This window comes from Hetaerina americana, unplaced genomic scaffold (assembly GCF_022747635.1).
Source record: "Hetaerina americana unplaced genomic scaffold, ioHetAmer1.1.p SCAF_4, whole genome shotgun sequence".
In the NCBI taxonomy this organism is placed as follows: Eukaryota; Metazoa; Arthropoda; class Insecta; order Odonata; family Calopterygidae; genus Hetaerina; species Hetaerina americana.
The window spans coordinates 85675130-85699892 of record NW_027286985.1 but is presented as its reverse complement, the minus strand read 5'-3'; the positions used below and the strand labels follow the sequence as shown (position 1 = coordinate 85699892).

Genomic DNA, 24763 nt, shown 5'->3' with positions numbered 1-24763 from the left:
ATGCAAATGGCCCATTAATGGTTTCATACATCCACCGCTGCTTAATTATCTCTTTTATCACGTTGTATTCTTCTCTTTTGGGGACAATAGCCTAGTGGTTAGAGTGCTTGGGATCTGATAGGAGGCCCCGAGTTCAAATTAATTTGGATATTAAATAAATTAAATTGGAAGGACGGCTATTTTGCAGTGATGTTGAAAATATATTATTACTCCCATCGTACAACGGTAGGAGTAATCAATCAACGGTGGATCATGTCAATAAAATAGGAGAGGTTAAGTGTAAAACACTTGGATTTAAGATTAATTTTTTTGCCACGAACGATAAGGGATGGTGCGTCGGCTAACGTTGTGGCTTCCCACGCAGAGGGCCCGGGTTCGAATTCCCGAGGCGGCAGATATTTTTCAGTGGTATCCCGAGCCCTACTTAAGGTGCTTTGTGGAGGTACTTTGAGTGAGTACGTTGTCCGTCGGATGGGACGTAAGCCGCGGACCCCTTGGCGCCTTTCGTTAAGAGTAGGCTAATGCCGACGCCGGGTTTCTCTCCTCCCTTCATCCTTTCCCATCCATCCCCTATGGCGCCAATGACCTAAGCTGTCGGTCGCCTCCCCGAAATATTACTACTAATACGATAAGGGTTCAGAATAATATTCAACTGGGGTGGGGTTATATTCGGGTCAAAATTAGTCTGGTGTGTATTCGCCCCCTGCCACACACCCTAGCGTTGGCTTGTAGGGTACTGAAGTATCTAAAATTTGAACTTACCCTCGAAATTGTTGAGTACCACAATCTGATTAGCCTTATGCATGGCTCGGTATTAGTCCTGGCAGATGGGTCCTCTTTCAATAATGCATTCGTCGAACGAGTATATATATATATATATATATATATATATATATATATATATATATATTTTTTTTTTTTTCTCAGTGAGCGTGCGTATCTCAGATTTATCTCAACACTGTTATCGGCCTTTTGCATCGTCGTATTGAATCATCAGTGGAAGATATTTCCACTCGACACTGATTGCCATCGAAGTTGGTGTGCTCTGGCGGCGGCTATAAACTTACCCCGGGCACCGTGGCCGTGTTACGAACGAGTCGCATGCACTCGGGAACGTGACGCCGAAGGCATGCAGCTCTGCGAGCGCACTTTTAATATTAGTGTCGAGAGAGGGCGTTGCCTTGTGTCACTCCGCACTAGAGGCGTTTTCTCTTCCGCGCGGGAGAGCCTTTGGAAATCGCTGAACGCCTCTCGCTTTGATTGTCGGCGTGCATGCTATTTAAACCGCCGTGGTGTTAGCCATGCGGTTTGAGACTCGGCCGCTCCTTCAAATGCAGAGGTATATTTTGACGGGGGGAGGGAGTATTAAAAGGCGTCGAGGGAAGGAAGAGGAATATGTAATGAGGAAACTGACGGATGGGGAACGTGATTCAGACGCCACCCAGGCATGTTTTTCTTTTTTTTTTCGTTGGGATCTTCTCGATTGGAATGATGTCATTCGAACGTGGGCGGACTGTTTGCCATTAATAATAAAAAAAATAAAATCTGCGGTCGATTGAAACCATATTTCGACGATTTTCCTTGAGGGAAGGTTCGACGTTGAGTCTGAAATGATTTTTCGTGGGAGGCCGTTGCGTGAGTTTTATCGTCAGTCTCCGTCAAAATTAATATTAAATGAGTGGTTTTCGTGTTTTCCATCTCTACGCGTTCAGCCATCCATCCCCATCGCGTATTAAGACTCAAGGATGGAAAGTATAGCGGCCAATTTGGAAGGAGACATTGTCGCAATTGGTAGGGGATTGTGTCAGTTTGCCAGAGAGGTTTTTCTAATGAATCGCGATTTCCTCAAATAATATCTTACTTTCTGTTGCGAAAAAAATACCCAAGGTGTTCCCGCGTGCTGTAAACTTAGGGTAGTATAATTTAACGTTCTAAGGATAAAAAAGATTGAGAAGAGACATTCCTAGTAATTATAATTCTGATATAAATTCAACTTAAATTGGCTCCAAAGCGAATGCCCATTACAAGCTTTTTTTTAAATAATTCCACTAAGTGTGTAATGTGACCATTGTGAGAGCATTGCAAAAAATCAGTTCTGGATATATCTGTCGATCTAAACTCTCAATGCAAAGGGGAATATCTCGCTTGTCATTGCCTTTGCTCTGTTGAGGGAAGATACTTTAAGGAGCATTCGATTAAAATATTTGAAAGGCTCCAATGGCTCGAGGTGTCATCTCGGTGAAACGGAAACACAATATTTTTCTCGAGATGTTCCGTTTGTGTGTAGCTAATGCGTTGGTTGGCTGCTAAAGCGATCCCATGGCGACGGAAGGGAAAGAAAGAGATGTTTATTAAGGTTTATAATAGGTTAGGAGTTAATAATCCCGCGCGTGAATAGGAAGTTTCTTCGGTTGATTAAACGGTTTTTCTCTTCTTTGATGGCCTTAAGGTCAAGGCCATCCTCATCAGCGGTTGGTAATGCAAAGGGTGCTTTGATGCAGCTCCTCCCATTACGGCTCCCTTCCGAGCAACACTGGGGTCTCTTCTTCATTTCTTTGCAAGCGCTCACTCTCGAGCTTATCACCGTCTCTCGCACGCATTCCAGCCTTGGACGTCTTCGTCCCGTCCCCTCTTATTACTCGACATTCATTTACCCATCCGTTATTTTTGTCACTAGGCCACTGTATGCACACGTATATGGTTAATCCCTTTGGATTAAATTGTTTGCCCTTTCATTTATATTTTTATAATCATTAGGGTTGTTAGTCATGTGGGCTTGGGGTAGGTTTTCAAGGAACCCAAGCACTGCGCACTATACTGTGATCCTAATCCTTGTATAACACGTGACTAAATATTCTTAAACCCTTTATTAACATATAAAAATAAATCATTATGTAGCGTTGTGTATTTTCTACCTCCGTCAATCCATCCAAACCTTTTCCTCCTTCCATCTCCTCTTTCCTAACACTCTCCCCTCTATTACCGCTCTCGGCACCTCATTACTTCCCTCATCCACTCCTGCATCTATAGTCCAGATTGTTCGAATGTCTAATTTCTCCCTACAACTTGGCCTTTTTCCCCACTTGCACTCCTCTGTTTATTTTCCTTTATTTCCATCATCCTCCACACCCACGTCTCATGAGCCTCCGATCTCTTTTGCTATTTTCTCTTGCCTCGGAATCAAAGTTTCCGATCCATACAAAACTACGTTCTGTATTTTATTATTCAGTAATCCTAGCAGGTATTGTTAAATCCTTCTTGTAGGCTTATTGATTACTATCGTCATTCGTTCCATCGAAGCTGAAATTTCAAAATGTATTTTTCAAGACAAGGCATTCGAAATTAATTTCTTTTCATTTTACCCGTGTCTTCTTATGGAGTAAATGGAAAAATCACGCATGATAACGACAATGATGCATTTTTGAAGACTCCTGCTATGACCCAAAGGATTGGAAAGACATTATGGTCCTTGTGAAAAAATGCACTCGTTGTCTCGGTGTCGGAACGCGTAGCATTTGAAAAAAGTCGTCTCTAACGCCATATATAAATACGCAAAACGTGAAGGTAAAAAAAAAAAATCTTCACGAGGTGAGAAGTAGGTAGCTGTGCTGTGGCCATTAAAGGAAGGTGTAATCGTTTTTAATTTTAGACATTACGGGAAGGTGTGAACCTTGCGTCTCCCTTGTTTAAACCAATTAAATGCGCAGTCAACACGCGTCGCCAAGACAAGAATAATTTCCTCACAATAACGATGCCCCTCCCCGAAGCGGAAGGCCTGCCACATTTCGGTCTCTCTCTCTCTCGCTCTCTTAAATAATTCATGTGTAAATGGACGCGTCGCTTAGCTTAGCTTCCTATCCCGCCATCTCGGTGGCAATTGTGGCACGGGCCGGAGAGAGCTTATTATCGGCTTGTAACGATCACGCCTAACCGTTTGCCCGGATCGATCTCCACCCCGTCCCCCCCTCCCTCTCCCGCGAAGCCTTAACAAACCTCTCTCGCCCTCTTGGCGTTCTCCCACCTCCTCCTCATCCTCTCCGCAAGTCTTGTTCTCGCTCCGTCCGAACCGTGACATTACCAATAACGTATTAGCGCTCGCGTATCGACGACCGGTGTGTTACAGCGAGAGAATGATCCAAATGGAACAGTGGAATCAATTAAGCGATCGTGGAAAAGAAACGACCGTGGTGGGGGGGAGGAAGGATTGTTTCCTCCCATCATTGAATCCGACGGACGGGATGAGTGTAAAGGACGGGGATTTGAACAAAAATTACTTCGCTGAATGACGAGGCGTACCATTTAAAGAATGCATAATTGAAGAGCTCCCCGGATGTAGGACGTAAGCAATAAATTCGTGGAGTTAGCAAGAGTCGAGAGCTACTTCGTGGGAGTATCGGATATCCATGGTGAACATGTACTTGGAAATTTACCGCGATTTTATTGGACAGCGGCGCAGTACCTATGTTTCACTTCACTGCAGCATAAAAGACCTGCTCAGCGTAAAACGCGTGTGATATACCTTATACGATAGAGTATGTCGCTTTGTATCGTATCGCGTATAAGTAGAAATTACAGGTGTAGTGTAATACCGTCTGGCCGCTTGTCTGATGAAATTGTGGAAAAGGGCAAAGTTATTTTTCATTTTGCACAATGAGTTCAAAACTTTACATGGCGAAGGAAACAATATTTCCTCTGAAAATAAGTATAGCTGAAGGTGTATTCAAACACACCATCAATATTCAACGCGTATGTGGTTCGTTTGAACACCTTAAGATGGCACTCCTGTGTCGAACTCCTCTATTCTGACATCTATCTTTCTCTCTATCATTTTGATGCCACATCTCGACTCCTTTGGAGGTGTTGTCTACTTTCGGAGACTTCGGAAGAGGTTCACGAAATAATGTGCTGAGGAGTGATCAATGGCTATTGGTTTGCTAGGGAGCGTCTATACTTGTCCTGGAAGAGAGGTTTATTCTCGGAAAGGGAATGGATGCTGGGAAATGTTCTTGAAAGGAATGAAGGCTGGTCTGCTTGAAGGAAAATACCAGAGAAATGCCAAGTCGGCGCTCAAACCAACCACCAACCCTCTCCCCCCCCCCCCCCCCCAACAAAATAATCACCGCTACCAATCGAACCCATTCTTTGGGATGGTGAGACAGCACACCATTGGCCACTACATCATTCTAACCCCTTATAACTGCGGTATCTGCTGTTACGGCACACATCTTCCATGGCTTTTTTCTCATGCCAAACGAATAAACCTTTCGTTACCCCTTTTTTGTTGCCTCAGGATTCTTTTTAGTCGCAGTCGATTTATTTATTCAGTAGAGCACCATACGATTTTGGGATTGATTTTTGGTTTCATTAAGATGCCAGTACATTTTTTTTACTTCACAGAATCTGTTCATCTCTTCAATATATTTATCTGCATCGCCACCATCGATCGGTTCGGTGAGAATGAAAATTGCCAGATTCTTATCTGAACCTTAAAATCATTTGGGTGTCTTTGAATCGGATACCTCTCACACTTGTTTCTCCTGAGCGGTTATAAGATCTTCGCGAGCCGCTGTCCTTCTTTTTGAAAGATTGATGATTAGGGTATATTATTATAAATTCTATGTCAAAGGTGGAATGAAATTGAAATCTTAAGGGATACCACTAAGACACACGCCAGCAAATTTAAAGGAATAGATCGGTAAATGCAATAACATGTTTCACCCTGATCACACCTATTCAGGAACAGATTTGGTATTTTCCAGGCGTGAATTTTCTTATGATTTTAACACGGTAGCACTTCTATAATGTAACCTCTTGGGTGGGGCTTAACTCGGTGGGGCTGTACCCGCGACTACGAAGAATGTTTAATCGCTCAGTAATAAACGAAAATTGTATCACTCCAAAGCGTAAAAAATAATACTAAGTTACACGCAGTTGGAGTTCTTTTAAAAATTCCGGCACCAAGAAACTTGAATTGTAGAGCCACCCACTCCGCCCTTGTCCCGGATCCTCTCTGAATGAATGTACTCTAGGCGTCATAAACTCTTCGACAAGGTTTTGGAGGAGTCGGACGCGCGATCGGAAAAATGATAATTCACCATACGATGGTGGTCGGCTGATCAATGCGTTCTCATCCAGTCATTCATCTCGGAGTGCAGAGATGTTTCCCCTAATCAGGTGCTAGCACGGGAGGCGTTTAAATTCTCTTGGTTTAACGTCCACGGCCGTTCGAATCTTCGCGGATGCGAACACAGAAAAATAATCAAGCCGCGCTTCTCGCGATGCGCGCGTGTCTGTAGTTCGTCTCTCTCGCCACCAGATGTCCCATCACGGGCAGATGGAAAATCTTCCGAGTTGTTCGCCTTCCAAAGAGTGGAGGTCGGGAAGTTGATCGCCCTCGTTTCCCTGAAGGGTCCACGGCGTCGGTGATCGCTCGCTCTCGAAATTTTTGGACGGATTCAAGAGTTCACAACACGGTTGAAATCCGTCGTGTTCGCCGGCACCTATCGCTCATCCTCTCTCTCCCTTCACCGAAGTCGTTGGCGCCTTTCTTCCATCCACCCGCGCCGTTTCCCTCGTCTTCCTATCACTCCCGGCGGGACCAGGATTGTTGTGCCTGGCTCGGCGTCGACGGACCAGCCGGCCGGCGCCTCTGCCATGCTGTGCGCGCCTCCGTTGGCGCTCCTCAGATTTTCCCGGCTTGTTGTCCCTTCCCCGCCGTCCCTCTCCCGCCCCCAAGCACGCAGCCGCGTGGGGCGAATGGGGCTGGGGAGGGCGGGGGAGGGGGTAGCAAGGGTTGGAAAGCGAAGGGCTGGTAGGGGCGCGCACACCAGCTGTGCGCGCGCCTGGAAGGTCGCCCGGCGATGGTGGTAGAGGATACGGCCGCTAGATGTCGGGCCGATTGCGGCGATGGCGGGGGAGCGAGGACGGGGGAACTTCAGGGTTTGACCGACAGGTGTCGACTCGGTCGGTGCTGCGGCCTCGCCTCCATGGGTAGCACGTGTCGGTGACGTCACTGCAGTTAGTCGGGCTCTCGTCGGGTCTCGTCCTTAGGAGGGAGGGGGTAGGGTGAAAGGGAGAAAGAGGTGGCACGAGAAGGCAAGCAGCCTCGCGCTTGTTTACATTCTGTTTCTAGTCTTTGGGCGGAGGAGTTTGGGACGAACACAAACTTCCGAGGTTTTTGCGGCGTTTTGCGATCTCTTTCCGCGAAAGCATGGTATTTCTTCACCCGCGCCATCTGTTTCATTAGAAATGGTGGTACTGCCGTAGGAGTAGGTGGGTATATTACGAAAACTATTTGGAGGTATAAAATCCCGTGCATCGTCGGGAAGATTTTCCTACGATTTCGTCCAACCGATTTAGGCGGCAATTCTTCCCCCCCTCAACTTTAGTTCCCGAAATTTTTGAAAATTTTTAATTGATTAAATCATTCTGTTACGTTGCTAATCTGCGAATGGAGTTTTAGAAATGTGTTTAGGTCAGATGACTGGATAGACGTAACAAATTTCATTGGGGCCTCAGTGTATAGCCAGAGGGGAATAATGTTTAGTTGGGGTATTCAATGGCTATCAATTTCAGTTAATCAATAAAAAATTGAATATTTAGCTTTTTGATTTTCATTCACACCCAAGCCTCTGAAGTTTCTGCTGATTCTTTTTATTTTTTTAACACGTCATCAGCCATTCATAACGCATTATTTATTTTTGGTTCCTGTATATTTAATCGAATTTAGGTGCCCGGCTCAGGAAAAAATGCTACCGACTTTTCTACATCTACATCTACTTATTACCCCGCAAGCCGCCGCAAGGGCGTGTTAGGACACCACCACCACTTAAATGTGTCGGTGTAAGTTTGAAGGATAGTTAAAAAAAAAATTCCTTGAGTTTGGGCGAGAAAACTGGCCTTGCCAATATTTTTCATATTCTTTGACTAGACTCTGGAGGGAGTTTTCTCCTAAGGGAGTTCGCGCCACCCCGGCGAGTGAAGTTTTGCGTTTTCGGGCTCAAGAGTGTGTTCCCGAGGCTAATGTCGTTTCACTTCGGGGGGGGGCATTGATGTTTGAACGGGGGTCGTGTCGCACGTGCACCCCCGAGTAGGTGCCTCTCGCCGAATAAACTTCCCGACCGCCTCCGGCCTTCCGGGCGAAATCCTTTATGCATAGTGCCCTAAACCGGATCTCTTCCTGGTTCCTCAGGAGTTGCCGCCGGCCCGTCCAACCGACCGCGGGGCGCTCCGCAACCCCCCCCCCCCTTCCCCCTATAATATCCCGCTAACAAGATCGGCTTCATTTCGTCCAGGAGACGGGCGAGAGACGGTCGTAACCTCTTAATGCCCGCGCGGTGTCCAACCCCCCTCCCTCCCTCCATCCCCGGCCTGCCGACTAACTGGATGAGAGATGCAATCGTTTCGAGAGTTTCCCCACTCTACTTCCCCTTTTCCCCTGCCGCTCCTAAAACTAGGGGAGGGGGCACCATTTTCCCTAAGGGGTCCAACATCCACCTACCCCCACGTACAGTCCTCTTTCCACGGGCGTGGATGCCCCACCCACCCACCCATACTCTTCCTCCCCCGACTAACCCCCGCTCTACACCCCCCTGCCCTTAAAGGTTGGGCGTCTCGCTCCAATTTGCTAACGCCCTTACGAATCAATTTGCATGGCAAACGTTATTCGGCGGTGAGCCTATGCCCCCCCCTCCCAGGCATTAATTTGCATGGCAAATCCTTTCTCCCCCCCACTCCCCACCCTTCCTTCTCCCCTTCCTAGATATATTCCCCCGCGATCCTCCTTGTCCTACTGTGTATGGACCACTCCCCCTTTCACTTCCATTCCATTCTTTGTCCTTCATCCCGTTCGCCCCCCTCCCTTGGGACCCCTACTACGGTCCCCCTCCACACTCTTTGCTGTTTTTGATCTCCACCCACACTCCCCGGACCACATTTCAGTTGCCAAAACGATATACTTAGACGCAACCGTCTCCAAAAGTCTGTTTAAAGTCACTCGCGGGACGGGGAAGGGTGGGAATATAAAGTCGGGTTGTTATTCTTGTGTCTGGCAGGCACTTGGGATGCGATACTTCTGAGTCGCTCTGCGAGTGGCCGGTGGGCCCGCCAGGCACAGGAATGCTAACGTACTGGACGCATTCGCCTTTTCCCCAATCCCGGAGTTCCGGTGACTGTCAGACAGACTTTTATTTTGGGCATTATAGTACCTATGTGTCATGTATATGGTTGAGAGAATAAATTCGCAACTTGAGAGAAGCCCTGGGAAGGTAACGTGGTTGAGAAGATGTGCGTTTTAATTCTTATTTTTAATCGTTTACCGGTGAAGTCAGGCCGGAATGTCTATCTCGGGGAACAAACAATTAAAAGTCGCTAAAAATGCTGTGCCGTGTCACCTACATCAGACATGCGGTGCCAGTATATGTTGTTATTCATGCGAAACCTCACATGCGTCACCATCGTTGGTATTTTGCCAATTAGGATGTGTTTGACGGTTCCTTACTACAACCATCCCTTAGGTGTCACGAGACCTTTCTTTTGTGCGCAGTACATTTTTCACTATGTTATTTTTTCGTACTTCTCATATCTCTTCATGCCGTCTGCAGAGCCTATTCTCATTCTTCCAGTTTCTCGCTGCCTCGCACTCTCCTTTGCACTATGACCTTCAGAATCCCACTGCCTTTCCATGTTTCCTCCGCCCACTTTTTCTGCCTCCTTCGGTTTTCCTAACAACTCCCTCACTTCGTGCGATATATTTTTAACGTCATTGTTAGTGTTCCACCTCACTTGAACGTGAGAGAAACTTGAAGCTGGTCAACCGAGCTTCGCGTAGGATACGTCATTTTCACACGAGTTGGTATTGTTCCAGACTAAGTAGGCGATACTATTTTGAACATTTCTTTTCAACGCATTCATTATCGTTACAGTGTATTTTTTAATAGTGCGTCCGAATTGTTGAAAAATATTAGAACCACATGGAGGATGAATTTGCCGTGAATGCATTTTTAGTGTCTTTTAATAATTTTCCGTGATATGTCGTATAGGAGTTCTTCAATTTGTTTTTCTGTACACGTGTGAATCCGTTGTTAAGTATGCAGTTATTTCAATTAGTTATTGAGTGGAAGAAATCATTGAAATAACGGCATACTTAACAACGGATTCACGCGTGTACACAAAAACAAATTGAACGACTCCTACACGTTGAATCAGTGGGGTACTAGATATCTCTCTTACTTAATCCCGGTGGTCGACTATTCATCAATTTAATTTGGTGCTATGATAATTCCCTCGGTACCGCAAGAAAGCTCGCGTGTCCTGTACCTTGAAGAAAGTCTAAGATTGGTCCACAGTGGTTCAAGTCGAAAACCATGAGTAAGTTTCACTGTGTTATAATAATCAACCGGCTAGAACTCAATTGAAAGACTGATTGCTGAGGGTCCGTTTCTTTGAGGCTGTCCGTCTCCTCCGTCCACTTTCGGGAGATTTAGAAAGACCTCTGCATTTGTCCTCGTCTTCTCTCTTCTCCTTAGGTCCAACTCACAACTCTTGCGATATGTTTCCGCTCTGGGTGTGGCCGTGGGATTACGACGCGCGAGGTAGCGATTCCAATCCACCGTGATACAGCTGCCGATGCGTTTACCGATGCGCTACCTTGTCACTCGCAATACCCCGGAGCAGGGCTGATGTTGCCGTTGCGTCATGAATACCGGTTAATTTATAGCCAGGGCGTTGCGTGCTTGTGTGAGCCGCTCCTTGGCTTTGACGGGTGAATGCTTAAAGGCTCGCCCTGAACGTCGGATCTAATACGAATGCCCACGTCTAGTTTCACTCGCTTTATTCCCGATGCTTTGCGGTGGTCGGGTTTTAAATTAATTGCAGCCTACCAATTGTTTGTTTTTGGAACACTGTCCACTGATTCATGCATTGCATTTTTTTCTGACTTAAGCCGCTAAAATCGAGGTAAGAGTTAAGGATATGAGGCATATATATTTGTGAAGAATTGTCGAAACTGATGAAGGAATTGTAAAAGTTTATTTATAGAGCGAGGGGAAACTGGACTAAGTTCTAATGTGGAACTTATTGTCAAGGACATACGAAGAAATTCAAGGTTTTCTTTTGATATCAGTTAGTGTTGGAGTTAAAAAGTATGATGAGTAGATTGGAAAGATAAGCAGCTTGTACCTAGGAAACAAAAGCGAAGTTAATAGTGGAAGTAGTTCGAGGAGGAATTTTATTTTCACTGAAGAGTGTCAGAATGGAGTGTAAGAGGGAGGAAGAAATTAGAAATGCTTGTATTTGAACCTTGAGGGGAGATATAATAAGTAATAAACAATCTGCCTCCATGAGCTCGATGGATCGTTTACTACAGCTATTTCTCTGTCTGGGGAGGAATAGAATTTAATCGTTAATATTTAAGTTATCTCGGGAGTTCAAAGTCATCGTGGATGGTTTTCCATGAAGTATGGGATAGATGCCGCGAGTGGAATCGTTTTTAGTTGACATAAGACACGTGCTTCTCAGTTCATGTCATTATATTCGCTTCTCATTTTCTTATTTGCGGTTCTTACCCACTAGTACGTAATTCACCTACATCCCTTGCGGAAACTACCGCGTTGAGACCGCAATCCTTTCGGGAGTGGGGTAGTTTGTCGGGACTACCTGATTGGTGGTGGGAGGAGAGCAAAAGAGCTAGGTAATGATATCCATTTTTTTCTTGAAAGGACGAAGCGATTTTTTTCTAGACGGAAATGTGCCAATGTACTTCCTGTTGCCGATGCGGCCGTATTTACGTAATCCTAATAGTCGTAATTCGATTATTACGACTATTTAAGTCATATTGTGAATTTATGTTAATGAGAACTCGTCAATGCGTTACAGTCAGGATTTGGTCGACGTCACGGTCTGTTATCCCTCTTCGATGTAATACACGCATCTGGATGAATTTCATTTAGCGATAATCTGACCCAACACCTGTCGGTGCATTCTTTGCACCACGTTTGAAGGAATGATTCCTACTCCTTTTGAAATATATATATATATATATATATACATATATATATATATATATATATATATATATATATATATATACGTATCGTATAACGTATGTATATATATATATATATGTATATATATATATATATATATACATACGTTACATAACACGTTTTCGCTTCGGAAGTTTTACCTTTCTGGGATTCTCCATGTCTGATTCTCGTGGTCGTGTGTGGGAATCAAAGGGCGGCTCTCCCCCCTCCTTCCGTCTTAAGTGCTTGCGGGGTCGATTTGTTTGGGCGTCGTTTGCGTGTGTTAGTGGGAGTGTGGGTTGTGAGGGAAGGGAGGGAGGTGGAGAAGACAAGGGATGTATATCGAGGAGGCCTTTGGCGAGCGAGGGCGAGGGGCTAAATGGGTCGTCGTGGGGAATAAGGAAGGCATTCTCCGGCCGTCGGTTTGTGGCGCGGAAACAAGAGGCGCTTTCGGTCGTCGGAATGGGAGTGCTATCGGAAGGTCGTTGTTTTTATGTGGGCTCTCTTCTTCCTCCTCCTCTCCCCCCGCCTCATCGTTTGCCCTGCCCCCCTCCCCAATCTCCCCTCTTCATCGACTCGACAGAAGTTGCTTGCGGAACTTGTGGTGGAAATGGGAGATGATGCGGGAAGTAGGAGCTTAAAGCATGTTCGGCGGCAGTTTCCCGTCCTACGCCAAGTTTGTTTTGTGGCTTGGCAGTCGGCTTGCTGGAGGATGGATTCATTCATGTACTCTAAGGCTCGCACCATTTAGTCTCCCAACTCATGCTCACAGTTTTCGCCTCCAATCTCTTTCCTCGTTCGACCGATGTCTTTCGGATCGTTTGTATCCTCCTCTGTCTAATTCCCGCTGTTGTAATGGGGTGACGATTTTCTAAGTCAGCACGACACGATCCGCCATTGCCGCAAGGGTTTAGGACACCAACCATGAGAATATTGAGTCAGAAAAAGGGGAGAGTTTTGATTCGTAGGGAAATGTAGGGTATGGGACGACAATATTCATTTGATTTTTCTTAAATAAATATATATATATATATATATATATATATATATATATATATATATATATATATATATATTACTACGTAATCGCATGCGATAGCGTATGAGCGACTTCGATTTAAAGAAATAACGCGCATAAGCACACGAGATTTCCATTAAGAATAAACATTTATTTATATAATCTGAGAGAAGTCGATTTTACATTGATATGATCATAGGAACAACGAATTTAATTCTGGTGCAGGTGAAAATATTAGCTTGAATTCTTAATTATGTTTACACTAACATGCCCAAAATCGCGAAATACCATTGGAGTTGACATCGATTACTGTTTAATGTTACGATTTGTACAATGAAAGCTAAATGATGACGTCTCACTCCACGTATTTGCGTGTTTTGCATATTTTGCAATCTCGTATATTACCATCGTCATAAATTAATCAGATACCTTCTCCCGAGCTAGTTGAAATAACATAAGAAAAAAGTGGACAACGACTGTTCAACTTAATTTAAATGGGCACACTTGAATTTGTTGGGCATTCAAATGTTTCCCCATCGTAGTCAAATTTTAATCATCCGACCGTTTCAACATATGTGGGGAAGTTTGCTGGATCGAGTTTAGAAGGAAATGGTAACTCTCCTGTTGATTTGTGATAATTCGTGTTAAATTGATAGTAACGTCCGTTGAACAATTTGCGTAAATATATTTAGTGTTTCTCTCTCACATACGCAATGATGAGCCAAGGCATTTGTACCAGTACCTATTTTTTTTGTAAATTAATACGAGTAGTTTAGCTTTCCTCTCCTTCTGACTTCATGTGAGGATATGCTTTTAGTATGATCATCAATCACACACTGCCTTTCCGGTCTCACAGATCCTGTATTAATGAAGTGCTCTGCGCGAATGACGGGAGGGCTCGAACCGACGATATTTTGAGAGCTGCCACCCAGGGCAGTCTTTTTTTTTTTAATATCGTCGACCCAGCGACGCACACCCAAGCCAACTGCACTAATGGAACTTGGGTGGAGAGAGAACGCACTCCCTCCACCAACTAACTCAATTTCTTCCCGTAATTATGTAGCAGTACGTCGGTGACTCTTCTCTCGCTCCTGCGTAGGTACCCTTGTTGTGGCCTGCTGCTGCAGGGGTAAGGTTGGGGGGGGGTGTTGCTTAATGAGGATGTGGGGGATGACGGCGGGAAGGAAAGTGCGTGGGAGGGTCGGGAGTCGAGGGGCGGGAGGTGGGACACTGGGGTCGACCATCGGAGGGCTCGAGTCTCGGTGAAGAGGGAATTTCCTCCCCGTCCCACTCCCTCCCCTCCACATCCCTCCTCCCAACCACGCTCCACCAAATCCAATGATGTGTTGCGCGATCCTTCCCGCGCCGCCCACCGCCTCCCCTCCTCATTCGGATCCCTCGCCCCTCCCCCACTCCGACCCTTATTAAGGCACCCCATAATGAAATTGGACCCCTCCACGCTCCCTCTCCTCCTCATCTTTCTCCCCCTCCCCCCACCCACCCAGAAAGCCCTGCTTACATTAAAGACCCCTTTCATTACCAAACCCACCTTCACCTCGACCCCCTGTTGTCCCCCCACCCCCATCGGCGGTGCAGTCGGCCTCCCAACTCCGATCCCCTCTTTGCCATCCGCCGAACACCCTCTTCTTGCCTCTCCCACTCCCCCTGTTACGCTGCTCTCCATCCCACTCCACCCCCCTCTCACACCCCCGTTCTTACTCCTCTCCCGTAGTACCACTACACCCGCACGCCTCATTGAATCCCCCTTTCCCCATCCCATACTCCCCCCCCCTTCTCCCTCTCTCTTCCCTTTATGCGTGTAATCCACCCGCCGGCGTCAGCTGCCGTAGTCGCGCGTGCCGAACCCCCCATTCCCCCCTTTTCTTCTCCACCCTTCTGCCTCTGTAACCTCTCCCGCACCGTCTTGATCCCATCTCCCCATCCTACATCACAGAGGGAGGGAGAGATGGCGGAACTAGGCTGTCGTTAATGCCCCCCCCCCGCCAACACTCTCGTCACCCCTCCCCCCCGCCCTGCTGCCAATATGGTCGCCAACGCACTCGAAATCTCTCTCCCGGTGGGGTGGGGAGGATCCCGGATTTGTCACGGTCGTCTTAAGATTCAAGGCTTTCAGCCTGTTGTTCTTTGTTTGAAACTCCCCGGAGATGTCTGTCCAATCTGGAAATGAAAGAGCGAACCGATATAGCTCTGATAGGTTAACTGACTCCCTAACCCATAAAATATAGATGAAGCAACGGATATCTTTGGCAAAGGCAAAAAAGTAATTAATAATTTAGCACTCAGTTTGATGATGGCATATCCAGCGGAAAGAGAGAGTGCAGACAATGAAGACGAAACAGCACACGGAGACTGCAGAGGTGAAGGTATTAAGGGCAAATGAGAGGGAAAACGCCGAGGGACAAAAAAGGCACATGTGATTGGACAAAGAAGTAATAGTTTGTCATAAAGAACAATAATATCACGTGGATAGGAAAGAGAAAAATGGAACAGGCAAAACATCAGGTTTAGATAGCAGAAAAGGTGATTCGATTGTGAGAGGGCAATGTGAAATTGACGCAATCGAAATAGGGTGTTGAGTAGAAGAAGAGAAGGGAGGAGTCGTATTACTCTGATGGGCAATAATAGAAAAGTAAAAATGCACTCGATGAAGATAGAGGGAGATAATGTACTGAGAGTGGAGAGAGGAGTAGGAAGGCCAAGGAGGAGACTTTGCCCGAGGAGGGAAAGGCTCGATGCTTCAGGGTGGGAATGAGCCGTCAGATGCACCAGGAGCGTGTGTTCTCATCGGCCCGGCGATGCGTGCCGTGATTTCAGTGGGCCCCCAATCAACGCGTGTGCTCCGTGCGCCGCCTTCTTCCTTTGCCGTCGTGTTGGAGGCATCATTTTGGAGTTTCGGCCGTAATGGAGAGGAAAACGAGGAGCCGGGGAGTTATTTTGTCCGCGCCGGAGAGTGCCCGGGGGGACGCTCACGAAATCGGAACGGCGGCGTCTGATTGAAATGGATGCGGCGCGCGGGAGCGTGGATGACGCGCTCGGTCTCCGCTTTCCTGATTTGACAATCGGGTGTCATGTCGCGTTGATTCGGAAATTAGCGTCTTGAGTCTGCGTAAGTCATCTTCTTGACAACTACCGGAGGATGCCCTCTTCGGAGGAATAATTGCGGAATGACTAGTTTAATTTTTTGTCACGACTCATCACTAGCAGCTTGTTTTCTGCTGTTTACGAAACTTTGGTGCATGACTTAATGTACTGTCTGAATAGGTGTACTTATTCGTCATTCTTTCACGATTTGGTAATGCGTTAAGAAGTAGATAATTCAATGCGCTATTCTCTATGATGCATTTTTTTACAGCACTTTTATCCCCACAAATGCATTGTTTTTTCTAACTTCTGTTATACTTGCTTTTCTTTTTTTCTCCACTCTTCTTTTTGCTTCTTGCGCATCGTCAGGAATTGTGCTTATTAGGATTCGTTTAAATGTATAAAAAAACAAAGTCATCATCGTGCTAACTGATGATACATTTTCGCTACTCTTTGCGGTATTTGGCAAAATCGTTTTCGATGACTGTTTTAATTCTCAGTTTATTACATTAACGCTCTTGCCGGAATCCACCTGTTTTTCACAATTTTCGATAATGTGATGTTAAAAAAAAGGCTCATTAATACTTTATAATGATAATCAATAAGGAAATGTAAAACCGAAATTTTCCATTTGATCCGCCCATGTTTTTTAGTGATTTTTTCGAGATTAATTTAACATAGTTATACCTAATTCCTAGTGTACAAAGTTAAATGAAAAATTATTCGTTTTGGATTGAAAAATTTCAGTCGTAATCAAATTCTCAATTTATTCTCCTCCAAGCGCAAGAGGTGTATAAAACTTTCGCAGTTCGCTCGAATGAAAATTTTGCGGCGCAACGAACAGATATCGTGTTTTCCTGCTCGAGGACCGCAGGACTCGCGGAATGAACGTTTCGAGGCCGTTGGAAGCCCAGGAGACCAAGCAAAGGGCATCTCCGATCCCCACTGTCCCGCTTTAGAATGGGGTAGGGGGCACTTCGTCTCTATTATCTCCCTTCCCCCCCTCCATGTCCAATTTCCAACGAAACGAAGTCTCGTCGGTACTCTTGAGATGCATTTATTCATTTATCGCACTGCAGCGGAAGCTCGCTTCCATGAGCACGTTCATCACCTCAGGAAAAATAATGCGCTCCCCCCTCTCTATATGGGGTTATCCTTTCATCTCTCCCTCCCCCCACGAAGCGTCTGTTGTCCCTTCTACGTGAAGTCATTGAATGGAAAAAAGAAAACCTCTCGCACACTCTCGATCGGCAGAGCACTCCCTGATTTTTAAGTGCCGGGAAAATTTTCTCTTGCTTGATTATTGCAGTACTTAACATCATTACTTGAGCGTTCATTCTCGGGAACAATCCTCCCTCCCTCCCTCTCTCTCTTTAATGTGGTTGGCGGTGGCAGGATGACGATTCCGAGAACATCTGGAATGTTCTTTGTTCAACGGATGACTCGGAACATGTCATCTCGTAATTTTGATGATGGCGATCGTCATCGGTGCTCGTGTATGCCCTCCGCGGACGGTCCTTTCGATCAGCCATTGCTAGCTAAAGTGCCCGAAATGGCAGAATCGAAGGTGGCAGCACATCACGGGTGATGGGGCATAACGCATGCATAGGGGATTTAGTGTTTTTTTTTATTTTGTTGCTAAAACGTCAACTTTCGATTGTGTGATTGGTCCAACTCTGCAATTTGCTCTAATGGCTTTACGGTTCGGATTTTCAGTGGCGTTGATTTTCCACCAGCTTTCCGTCAATGCTCCTGTTCCTATCGGTTGTACGAGCAATTTTTTTGTACCGCCGTTAACAAAAGTCTGTTGGCAGTCTCAGGCGTTTCTAGAATTGAGTACTTTCGTTCTTTTGGGCGGGGTGGGACCATCGCAGCAGTGCCGGTACCATTGAGTGCCGACGTAACGCTTTCACCCTTACCCAGCTTTCGGGACGTCTATGAATGATTGTAAACTTTTTGAATTGATGGTATCTCTTTAGCGTGAGTTGATGGGATCTCCGGACGATTTTATAAATATTCTGCGTAGCCTTCATAAGCCATGGAGTTTTTAAAATTGCGCTCTAATACTCGACCCGGGAAAAAAAATTAAATTTCGGAAAAGAAAATACTTCGTTCTTCCACGTATACTGCATGTGGGAAGAACAAATTAGATTGTTTTCCGATATGAATTGCTTCCACAAAGTGACGCCTTAAACCATTCTGTGGATAAAATTGTTTAGCTCAAACATTCACTCCGTCATTCGTTAAGTTTTTTCTCTTATTTACCGTCGCTAATGTAAATAAGAGAACTATTTCCGCGATCACATATAATGCTTCTATCTTTCATCTAATGATTGTTTTTGATTCAACGGTAGGTTTATTTGCCACCGATTTTTTTACTCCATATTTCCCGTCATGCAGAATTTATCGGTATCACCATTTTCCAGATAATTTCTGTTAACGTTATTTTTCTCTCATTTCTTTAATTAGCGTAGGCCATTGAATTTAAACTCCACGTTCGCTTTTTACCCATGGTACATTATCTCGTTTCACCGCTAAACTATCGGAAAACGAGAAAAAATTGTGAGAAAAAAATTCATCGATAGCTTTTTATTTTAAATTTTGTGAGATTCTCATAGAATTTTTACCTCGCGAGTTCTCTTTTATTCCCCTCTCACCCCCTGTCTCTCTTTAGAACAGAGTACCCAAGATGAATTTTCACGGACGGAGGTTAAAATTCAATGCGCAAAATGTTCGGGAAATTGAGGCATTAGTGAGGGAGTCGGGCCCGGAGTACCCACCCTCGGAACCCTCTCCCACCAACGGTTCTCGTAGTGGGTATGCCCGGTGGCCACGTTTGGATTTTTGCGGAAATTAAAAAAAAAATCATGCATATGTACACGGCAGTTGATAGGAATCCTCGATTTTCATGTCGACGTAACCCCGATTGCCCGAAGGCTTTATGGCAAATTTATTGGAGAATGGGCGGATATATTTCGTTCTCTCCTCTTCACGGAATGCCTTACATTTTTTTCGATAAATCTCTATTTTACTCTTTTTTTATCCCCGCATCTCTTTCTCTCTCTCTCTCTTTATCTCCCGTCCCACTAATTCTCCCCCTTTCATTTCCATCGTTCGGCTGTTGCTCTAACCGCCCGGCTTTCTTCTTTTTTTTAAAAAAAAAACAATCCCCTTTTTCCTCCCCCACCGACCCACCCCCTTGACGATCCTCTCATTAATATCGTATATAGCGAGCGGTATCGGGGAAACGCCACTCTCCCCTAATGGCGTCGATGGAATCCTATTTTACGGAGTCTTTGTTTTACGGTCGTGTATTTCTTGTTTTTTTCTCTCTCCGTCCGGGGGTACATTCGCGTGTTTGGGGAGGGATGTATTATTATTATCATTTTTTTTTTAAAGTACGGATGGGGACTGGCCGGCGGACGTGTTAGGTGGACGATGGGGAAAATTTTGAATCTCCCCAACGTATTTTGTTTCCGTCGCAGCAGAGGCCCTCTCCATTCCGGTTAAAAACTATCTCCCTCGTCTGTCTCTCTCATCCCTTTCCCTCCCCGAGAACCGGGGACGTGACTGAACGACCATAAGCCTTGGATTTTATGGAAAATTGGAATGATGGGGGGACATTTATTGGGTGTTAGGAGGTGGAGGAACTGCAAGGAGTCTTCAATCAATTTATACAAATAACGTTACTGGGTATTGGTTGTAGTAAGAAAAGTCGGTGATACTCAATAGGTTCTGTTTTTTTTCCTTTTCTATCGGTAGTCGTGAGAAGTTGTCGATATTGCACGTAATACGTTGACGTTGTTTTTATATTCAAGCTCAATGAATTATCCATTTATTTCATGTAACACTACTCCAAAAGCCGCTAGTTTATTTTTGCCTCTGGATTATAAGCGTAAAATTACAACAAGGACAGTCTCAATAATAGCTTAATAAATAAAACTGTTTCTGGCGTGACTTGGTGAAAAATCTTTACATTAAAATTAAAAGATAACCAACCATTTTGTGGAAAAGCCAAGTTGGTTATTTTTCAATTTCAATTGATAACTTAATGATACCAATTATCTTTCTCAGATCTTTTAAAGTGTTACGCCAACTCGCAAAATATATATATATATATATATATATATATATACACGTGTGGTTTCAATTACATGCTTACATGCTTTGAATTTCCCCGAACGTATGTGTCTCTGTGTCCCTGACTTCACGTACGTCGGCATTTAAATTTCAGAGGGGGGGGGGAAATGCATACGTGCACAAAAAACTACGTTTATCCCAAACGAGGGTGGAGCGATCGGTTTTTTTTGTGGGGGGCGGGAAAGAGTTTCATTTCCCGAAAGCAGGGCACGTTTCCTGCGGGGTCGAATTATTTTCTCCCTTTTATCCCTTCTCTTTCTTTCTTTCGTTCTCCATCTCCCACTATCGTGATCCCTTTACTCCCTGTCATGGCGTGCGATTGCAGAGGTCTTTTGTTTGCCTCATCCGCCCTCGTTTCGGTTTGGCGGCGGGGGTAAGTTGTTATGAATGGTTTGCCAAGGTTGGAGGGAATGTTCTATCCGTCGATACCTCTCCTGTGATTGTCATCGGCGCGTCGATTTTTGATGGGTAAGGGGTGGGGGCGAGGGACTAAGGGAGGGAATCGGGAGGAGATTGTTCGTGGGAGGGAGGGCCACGATTGAGGGGGGGAGGAGTGATGGGTTGAGGTGAAGCATGTTGATGGAGGGTTGGTTTAGTTGGGGAAAGGGGAGTGTTTCTGTTTCTCTGTGTGCATGAATGGAGGGTGGAGGGGGGTTCTCTATGAGTTTTGGACGAGGTTGATGGCGGAAATGATGCATCCCCCCTGGGCTTCATTGCGTTTCATTGATCGCGCCTCCGTCCGATCTCGCCTCTCATTTAATTGCTCGATTGGCGAGAGAGCATTCGATGTGGTGTTGGAGGGGTTGTTGGGTGGAGGGGAAGTTTCCCTCTGCGCCCTCTCGATCGCATTGATAATGGCGGCCGTCCCATTCGGTTTCAATCTTCCGTCCCTCTCTATCTCGTCGCGTGATTCCTAGTCGCGTCCCATTTGACATTTTTTGTGCGCATCTCGTCACAGGCGGTGTTGGGGTGTTTGAAATCTCTGTCGAATGGAAAAAAGATTTGCGGGTTTTTCGACCTTGTTATGATTTGATGATATATATGCGTATATATATATATATATATATATATATATATATATATATATATATATATATATATATATATATATATATATAATTTTTTCCCGTACCCGTTTTCTGCTTTTGGCTATGATTTTTTGGCGACAGAAAATTCGAGGATGTAAGGTTTCATTCTTGAAAGAGATTAGTATTATTTGAATATGTTTTTTTCTATATATTTTTAAATCTTGCGAAATTCATTATATATCGAACTTAAATGTTGGTTTTAGATTTTTAAAATGGCTTTTCCTATTATGTTTATTGCCTTGAAGTATTTTTAATGCATGGCAACTAAGCCATTTCTATTTCTTTACTTTAAACTTGGTTTATTTTACTTAATTACGCCATAAGATAGCCATTATATAGCCATTATATACAAGCGTTCTGGTAGCCAGAAACGAAAGAAAACACCGAAAGCTTATTGAAATAAAATTGTGCGAAAGTGAATTCACAGAAATGTTTTTCAGTGGAGAAAGTCCGTTGTCATTTACCGAAATTGTGCCAATTATTAAAATTAATTGTTTGTGATGGATGAGGATTGAGACTAGTATTAAATGTAGTTTTTTGGCTACATTAATTTCGTGTCTATTTCTAGATTTTGGCAATGTTGGTATATTCTCTAACGAAATATGGGAAATTTTCTGTTAAGTTTGGCTTGTCCTGGTGTAAGGTTAAATCTAAGGTTGCGATAAAATTGTGTTCTGCTGAGTCTGTGCCCTGCTCAGTTGACCTTTGCCCCTTTCCTCACGGTGCCTCCTTGTTGTTTTCTCACAGGGCTTCATCCCCATCCCGAACCACCACCATCTGCACCACCTGCATCACCACCACCACCTGGCGGTGCACTCGCACCACGCGGGCGGCCTCCTGCCGTCCGGGGGCCAGGCGCAGCAGCAGAGCCAAGCGCAGCAGCAGGCGCAGCAATCGCCGCATCCTGGCGGCTCCCCGTTGCGCCCGCACCTCAACCACCACCTGCCGCCGCACCACCTCAACCACCTGCACCCTGCGTCGGGCGGGGGGGCGCGGGGGGAGGCGGCGGGGCCGAGCGCGGGGGCCGACGAGGCTTTGGTACAGCGGGCCCACGGCGGCGGCGGCCCCCCGCCCTCGTCGCCCACGGCACCCGGGGCCGCCGCGCCCACCCCTTCCGCCGCCGCCCCCCACGGTCTGGTCCCGCGCCAGCCCCCTCACGGCAGCACCCCCCTGCAGCACCCCGCGTCGCGCATGTCCCCCTCGGAGCCGCACACCCCCAACCCGCACCGTGCCTCGACGCCCACGAGCGGCGGAAGCGGCAGCGACCGCGCCAACAACAACAGCAACAACAACAACACGAGCGGAAACGGCAACAACAGCAACAACAATGGCGGAGGGGGTGGGGGCAGTAGCAACAACAATGCCAACAATAACGGGAACAACAACAATAACAACGGGAACAACAATGGCAGCAGCAGTTCCAGGGAGGACAGGCACCTCAGCGACGTAAGTTCACCCTCGCTCGTCTTTCATTTGCCCCCTCTCCCTTATTAAGCATTGGGAAATTGCGTGCCTTAATGCAGACACGCTCAGAAAGATCTCTTTTTTTGGAAAAAATATATTAATTTTGTTCTACATCACCATTAACTTACACCAATTTGAACGGAATAAATCTGTCAGGGGTCAAGAGTCAGCTGTTAGCAATCCCATGGTGACACGCCTTCCTCGCTTCACCTTATTCTTCCCCCTCGCTTTCGTGACCATTCATTCGTTCGTCATTCATCACATTCACACGCAATGGAACAATTTCGCTTCACGTCGGGCGTTAAAAAAACCAAAAAATATAAAAATTCCAAAATCCTCCCTGTTGCGATTCCCATTATCCCCCGCTTATGTCCCCCCTTCAGTCATCCCGTTTCCCATCCGGGGCATTACCCGCTTGATTTGGGCCTGTTGTAATTGCGCGTTTATTACAAGTCCCGTAAGTTTGAAGGGAAGTGAATTAAATTTTATAATAGACTCGAAAAGGACTGATCCGATCAGCCGTGGGGCGTGTTTTCCAAAAGTCGGGATGGATGCCTTGGATTCCTTCCCGCGGGCGTTGTTTTTGCGTTGCCGTCGATCTGTGCGTATGTTTATGTGTGTGTGTGTGTATATATATATATATATATATATATATATATATATATATATATATATATATATATATATAAATGACTCCGCGATTGCTCCCCATGCTAATAAGGCTGCTCATGAAAATTCATGGGAGCAGTAACTCCCGCGATTTCCAAACGCCTCCCACTCTTGCCTCTTCCACGCTCCCGCCATTGTGTAACCAAATAGTTTGCGCGCGCGCGTGTGTGTGTTTAATGCGCTTCGAAAAATTTGCCTAAACATGCAAAACGTTTGGGTCGGGTCCGTTGGAGGATGTGGAGGTGGGGTCGAAAGTCTGGATTACATGCAGGACGGTGGATGAATACACGCGTTGGACTTTGGGAAGGGGACGACCGTTATTATGGCTTTCGTCCCGGTGAAAAAAAAACGGCGAGGGAGAGTGTGAGGGGAAACAAAATTTCCCACCGGAATGGAGGATTTGGTTGGGAAGGGGGCGTCCAAGAGAAAGGAATAAAAAAAGATGGAGAGAAATATAAATTCCGCCGATTTGACTTTTAATATGAGGGATGTCTGTCGCAAAGCAGGAATTAATCGCGACCCGGACTTAGTCGTCGGCTCGTTGATCCGGTGCGAGTGCGACAATGGACGAAACAAAAGCTTTCGCGACTTCGTATTTTTTCCCCGACCACCGCGGGGTCGGACGCGCCTGTCTCGTTATTTGTGGGAAAATATTTGCTCACCTTCGTCATCGCGGGGGTTTATCACGTTTAGGGCCACACCCTCGTCCATTCAAAATCCCCCCCCCCCAATCCTTCTCCCGCTACGAACGGTTGTCAACAAGTTTTTTTATTAACCACCAGAAAATGATTATTCGCTAGAACGTCTCGTGATGTCGAAAAGTGTGACCATAAATTCTGTCCGTTTTTATCCGAGGGGTGTTTTGTGAGTAGTTTTCGCCCAAGTTTGCGTGCTCGCTACCGTGGCATAAGGTCGTTTTTCTTCCCCCCCCCCCCACAACCCACTCTTGGGGGGCTAGGATGATGGGGGGGTGGAAGGGATTCGGAATTAATTCTACATCATTTTCGAGAGGCGTATGACATGACGCGAGATCGTTTCACTGCTCCCTTTCAAATTTCAAGTTCCGAGATTGATAGCGTGTCTTGAATTTCAACGAATATCCTTCGAGGAATCCGTGTAGGTGCCTATTTTTCGTCACGGTGTTTCGCCCGTGCCGTCAATCACGGCACGGGAAGCTCGTCTTCAATGTTAGAAAGGCACAGTTACGTCTTTAGGGTGTCTTGTTAAAGCGCGACTGGAATCGGAATAAAGATTGTGGA

The 24763-nt window shown here is 45.7% G+C and overlaps 1 protein-coding gene across 1 annotated transcript in view; it reads left to right on the top strand.

Moving 5' to 3' along the window:
- LOC139692496 (putative uncharacterized protein DDB_G0291608) overlaps positions 1-24763 on the top strand; it is a 491283-nt gene that overhangs the window by 452895 nt on the left and 13625 nt on the right. Inside the window, exon 3 of the mRNA XM_071590714.1 lies at positions 22119-22817. Coding sequence (XP_071446815.1) covers positions 22119-22817 — 699 coding nt within the window. The remainder of the gene's footprint in view (positions 1-22118; positions 22818-24763) is intronic.